Genomic DNA, 6,135 nt, shown 5'->3' with positions numbered 1-6,135 from the left:
AAAGGTTCTGCATAACCCTTTGGGTCGGATTCATCCACCCACATTGGGCCTTATAAGCCCGAATTATTTGTCTGTTTTCTTACCAAAATTTATGGAAATAAAACTACTAAACTTTGTCTTTTTCAATTATTTCTTAACTTGTTTTTTTTCCTTTTTTTCTCTTCATAATTACTCCTAAAAGTTATTTCTAACTGAAATTGATTCATACATAAAATAATGTTCAATTAATCAATGGGCTGACAAGGAAATTGTTGGTATCAGACTCAACAATTACAATATGACAATATATGTTAATCAACGTTTATTACTATAGCCCAAAGATAATATAGTAATTTGATAATCGAAATTAATACAAAATGTATGATTAACTTAACAATATTTTATACATAGATAAATTTTGCCAATAATTAAAGTTTATTGACTAATTATGAAGAAAAAATATTTAATTATAATTATTTCCAAATGTCATAAAATTCAAGGAGTGTAAATTTGAATAGGTAGGAGATATAGAAGCAAAAGAATGAGAGTAATAGAAAGAAGAACATAGGAAGAGAAGTAATAGAAAAAATGTAGAAATATAAGGGTTGAACAAGTTATGGAAAAAATTTTAAGACTTAAAGGAGAATAATTTCCTTTTTGTGTCTACTAAAAGAAATCGCATATGAGTGTAAAAGGTTGAGTGCATTTGCATGAATTTGAAATTGCACGATCACAATTATATTTCCTAGTTTAACTAAATTGAGCTAAGTTTTAACTAAATTGTTAAAACCGTATCTATTGTCATCAAAATACTAGTATAGTGGTACACTGGTTCAACCGGTACTTTAGTAATTAAACCGTATATCAGTTAAACTGGACACACATGCTTATATTTATATATATAAACTTACAACAAACAAAATTTTCAAATAGGTAGGTACTCAAATTTATAATTCATAATCATAATCTACTCAAAATTCACATAAACAAATAATTTTAAGTCTTTAACAAATTCAAAGTATAAATTACAAAACATATATTAATCCAAGAGTACCATTTAACAAGCGCAAAATATAAATAAATGACACAAGTTCACAACTCACTCTACAAAATAAATAAATTTGGAGTTTTAATATTTAACACCAAAGAATCAAAGTTATCTCGTATCGAGATTATATTTTTACACCAAATTCTATCTTCAGGCAATATTCCAAGATTACTCAAAGGTCACTGAGATTACACATGAATGTTAGGAACCAAAACGTGTAATCTAAGTATACCTTGGAAGTATAAGTGTTGAAAAGATGAGTCACCTTGTAATGGATTTATAAGATTTTAAGTTTTTTTTAAAAAAGAAAGTATGTGTATAAATCGGTCAGTTTAGTCAAATACCGGCCGGTTCACCAATTTTGACCAGTATTTGACTAATTTTGACCGGTTTCAATATTTGACCGGTTCAACATCTTTACCGTACTGGTTAGGGGCCCACTTTGCCGATCTTCCGGTCGAATCGACCGGTACGGTACAATTTTTACATCATATGCACATAGTTATATTTTAAATTCAAAATTATTAGAAAAATCTATCTTCGGTTAAGTTGACACTATTGCTTTTCGTAAGAACTGAACTTAGGTACAGTCCTTAGGTACTGGTTGTACGGGTAACCAATGGCACGTGTAAATATTTTTTCATCTCACCATTAACTTAACTAACACTGTTAACTCACATCTAATTTTTTTTTTGTTCATTCACATTCCCCTTCTTTATTCAATTCATACTGTTATTATATTTTTTACATTGTTTCTCGTATGCCTTATCTTCCTCCGCCATTTGTTTTTTTTCAAACGACTCATCCATCCCATGAAGGAACTCCTAACTCAAATGTTCCTATCTCTCTCATATAAATCATGATGTTGTTTCGATTGCCTTTTGGGCAACGGATTTGTAATAATAGGGTTTATAGATGTATGAGATTCATCTAGTTAATCTAATTTAAGTTCACAATTTTTTGCCCTTAAGCAAAACTTCACTTCCTCCTCTGGTCATCACAATGATGCATGTTCATCCCTATCCTTTTCTCTCTCATAAATTACGATCATGTCCTGGCTCAATCATTCCCTAATTTTCTCTAATTTAGTTGTCATTGTACTACGTTGGAAGTATCCTAGATAACAAGTACATATCATGGTAATTAAATTATCAAATTGATGAAGTTAGGAAAAATAACAACCATTTCTTCCATTGAAAAGGATAGTATACCTGAATTTAATGGTGTTAAAGAAGAAAGACATTGCGTTTTGGTGTAAAAAGTAACTTTTTTGTTACTGAACGTGCAGAACATGCTATTCTTGAAGCGGAAATTATTGCTTTAAGTATTAGTGATTACGTTGAAAACTTTTGAATGAAATTTTGATGACTGATAATCAAAACTTTTGAAAAAAAAAAAAAGAGGAATGTGAAGCAACAAAAATTCTGATGTGAGTTTACAGTCTTAGTTAAGCTAATGGTGAGATGGAAAAATATTTACACGTATCCTAAGATTGGTTACAGTACAACCATTACCTTACCTAAGATTAGTCATTTTAATATAAAGATCCTTCAAAACTATTTGTTCGATCCGACTCAAAGTATTTAGATGGACGCAAAGTCGCAAACCATGCACATATTTAGCATTCACACTTGAACCTTAAGATGAAAAATGCTCAGCTTCGGACACGTGTAAATATGATTATATCATCCAAAAAAATGAAATAAATAAAAAAGCATTTTTCTTACTGGGAAATATTCAGAAGTAATTAAGAAAAATGCTAAACTACATTAATGTATAAATAAACTTTTAATTTAACAACCAAAACAACGTTAAGTCAACAAGTAATAGGATGGTAATAATTGATAAGTGCATTCTCAAAACTTCACGGTTTAGAGTGATATGACACGTTCAAAATTCAATAATTTCTCACGTAAAAACAACAAACACATTCTTCAAATAAATATTCGGATACTGTAGCAAAAATAAAATAACTGCATCAAATTTAACGATAACGACGAAGGGAAAGGGTATTGTTTCTCTTCCAAGTAGCCCTGCGAGATGGACGATTCTTGTGGTAACGGTGTCCCTTGCCCCTTAAACCTCTGTTAGATTTACCAGCAGAGGTAAGACCGCGCAGCTCCCTGTGTTTATGCACTGGATTGACGAGCCAGTTGATTCTTGGATCATTTCTAATGGCAGTGTGAGCAACATCAACCAATATTATCTCAAAATATTTGTAAGTGGAATCCTGAAACAACAAAGTTGGGTTTGAGAATAAGCATCAGATCCACCTACAAGTTTCGATTTTAACAATAGCAACAGCATGATAATATACCTCATTGACCCAGTACGAATTGAGGACCCTCAGGCCACCAAGCTTCCTTCCAGCTCGCTCCTCGGCAACTGACCTCTTTGATCGCTGAAACTTCAACTGGGTCACTCCCTGGTTTGTGGGTTTCCCATATACAATACCTTTGGGAACTGGCCTCTTCCTGCCACCCCTACGAACTCGTACACGGTACACCACATAACCCTACAATGCCATCATCAAAATCATTACAAGACCATACCAAATGGAGCAAGGTACAAACAGAGCAACAATCCATGAGGAAGCTATGCAATTATACAGTTTATGAATTTACAATAAGAAAGCATGTGGTATATTTGCAAAGACAAAAATTCCTTAACAGTCAAGTCGAAGGTGGAATTGAAGCTAAAATGCAGTTAAAACATGAGGAGAAACAGAAAAAATGTCAAATAAATTGTGGTAAAATGCATGAACAAACATATGAGGAAAAACAATAACACCATAAAAATATGTAAATGTTACCAACAAAAACATCTTACCTGCTTGGCCTTGTAGCCCAATCGACGGGCCTTGTCAGGGCGAGTTGGCCTTGTCAAACGAACAATTGAAGGTTGCTGCCTATATTCCCAGCACCTTACTCTCTGCAGGAATCGCATGACATCGGACTGTTTCTTGCGCCACAGCTCGGAAACATACTTGTAGGCACCTATTACAAAACAAACAACATAATAAAATCATATATGTCAATATGCACACAATTTGACCAAAACTTTTGGCACCAAATGTATAAAGCTTGTTAACAAAATGCATAGCAAATTGTCTGATATGATACCAACTAGGCATTGGTCATTCAATAACTAAGCAGGTTTACATTACATTCCCTTTCAAAAAGCCAAAAGTACTAAATATTTAATATATATCCGATTTTATTTGACACGAGGGGAATTAGTGGAACGCTCCACAATTAACTACAGATATATGTACATGGATATCAACAAGGCAAAACTGACATGAAACAATTTTGATTACGTTTCAAAACAAAACATGAACAGAAAGCATGCTATTCATAAAAAAACCTATGCTAATTCCAAATGCCAAATTACATTTCATCAGATCTAAATATTAAATTCTAAAATCTTACAAATAAGTAAATATGGAAGAGATGCTAAATGCAAAAGCAAATATAATCACAGATAAGAAACAATAGCCAATTTTCAAAAAATAAAATGGAAATGATAAGTAACGGTTTTCTTCTCTTGCATATTCAAAAACGAATGGATTTATCGATGAAAATATAAAACTGAAAAGAGAATGGAAGCATAGATTCGAAGAAAGAATGAAAGACAGTACCCATTGTGGAGTATTCTCAGGAGAAGGGTTCTAGCTCAACCGCAGCACCTCACTGAAGTCTAGGGTTTGTGTTTAAGTCGTAGATTTTATAGAAGCGCCATTACTTAATGGGCTTCTGAAGTTCGGCTGTTCCTAAAATAACTCTTGGGCTGGGCCTCAGCTTCTGCTTTTCTATATTAACTTGAAACTGGGAGTGTAGGAGGACTTTAAAGAATAAAGTGGAGGATGAGGAGGTTGTGGGTTCAAGTCTCATCATGAATAAAAATATTAGTCATAAGATGGTTTAATGATTAAAGTGAAGGAGGTTAAGGGAATCTCACCCGCAATAAATATATTAACATACTAACAACTAAGATACTAACAAATTTTGATCAAAAAAACTAACTTTAAACTTTAACTACTAAAAAATCCATAATTGAGATAGGGGAACAAATACACAAAACATAGGCAAATTAAGTATCTTAATTTTTTAAGATCTTAATATCTATACATTGATAATGTAAATATTTATATAAATGCATTTCATTATCTATCATTCATTTGGATTAATTTTTTTTTTAAAAGTCAAAAATAATTAGATATTAATGGTGTATGATACAATGACAACGTATAAAACTTATACATTGTCGGTGTATATATCTTTTCACATTTTTTTTTAAAGAAAGTTTTATATATTTTTAATGTAATGAGGAGTGTGTTGCAGAAGGTCAGCCTGCCGAGAAGTGGCCAAAAGCCACTAATATTCAACCTTGTTAGGTTAGTTTTATAAAAGGCTGAGGTTTTTCAGAAAACTTATATAAGTCATTATGTTAAGTTATAGGTTATTCTAAGTATGTTAAGTTTAAGAAGACGGTACATTTAATAAATATATGGTGACATTTATTGTTATTGGTAATATTATTACTATATTACTTTTTTAATTACAAATCTTTGGGTATAAATATTTGCTAGTTTATTTAAAGATTCATTGGTTTTTTTACTATGAAAATAATATATTTTTCTACAAAGTCATCCTTCAAATCATTCCATACATAGAAGAAAGTGGCATGTATTATAAGATAATACTTTGCATATTAATGATTAATTTTTATGTTACTATCATGTAAATGAGGATTTTAATCATTGGATTTTTATCGCTATGCGTTCTAACATATTAGAGACCATTTTTATGAATTGTTCACACTATTTTTCTAAAATATTATGCTCATATCTCGGAAAATTAGCCCCTAACATAGTCATTGTCATGTTAGTCCATAGTGGCAATTTTAGAAAGTCTGAAGGTACAATTTTGCCAAAATATTTAATGATTGATTATTGATTGCTCTTTCATCTTTGGCAAAAAAAATATTCAGGAGAAGATATAAAGTTTAACATCTCATACATTATGCTTTTCAAGGAAGTGATCTTTTTGGTAGAAGTGACGTAATTAATGCTAAAAAGTAACATACAGCATATAAATAGTATTCAT

At 31.4% G+C, this 6,135-nt stretch overlaps 1 protein-coding gene across 1 annotated transcript; it reads right to left on the bottom strand.

The window, feature by feature from the left end:
- LOC109331452 (60S ribosomal protein L15-1) lies at positions 2,866–4,754 on the bottom strand. The gene is made up of 4 exons (XM_019565965.1): positions 4,668–4,754; positions 3,857–4,023; positions 3,345–3,542; positions 2,866–3,257 (listed from the first exon to the last, which is right to left on the bottom strand). Exons 1-4 carry the CDS (start codon positions 4,669–4,671, stop codon positions 3,012–3,014), a joined length of 615 nt encoding a protein of 204 aa, XP_019421510.1. The 5' UTR covers positions 4,672–4,754; the 3' UTR covers positions 2,866–3,011.

This window comes from Lupinus angustifolius, chromosome LG17, assembly GCF_001865875.1.
Source record: "Lupinus angustifolius cultivar Tanjil chromosome LG17, LupAngTanjil_v1.0, whole genome shotgun sequence".
Taxonomy (NCBI): domain Eukaryota; kingdom Viridiplantae; phylum Streptophyta; class Magnoliopsida; order Fabales; family Fabaceae; genus Lupinus; species Lupinus angustifolius.
The sequence above is the reverse complement of the archived record's forward strand: the minus strand, read 5'-3'. Positions and strand labels throughout refer to the sequence as shown.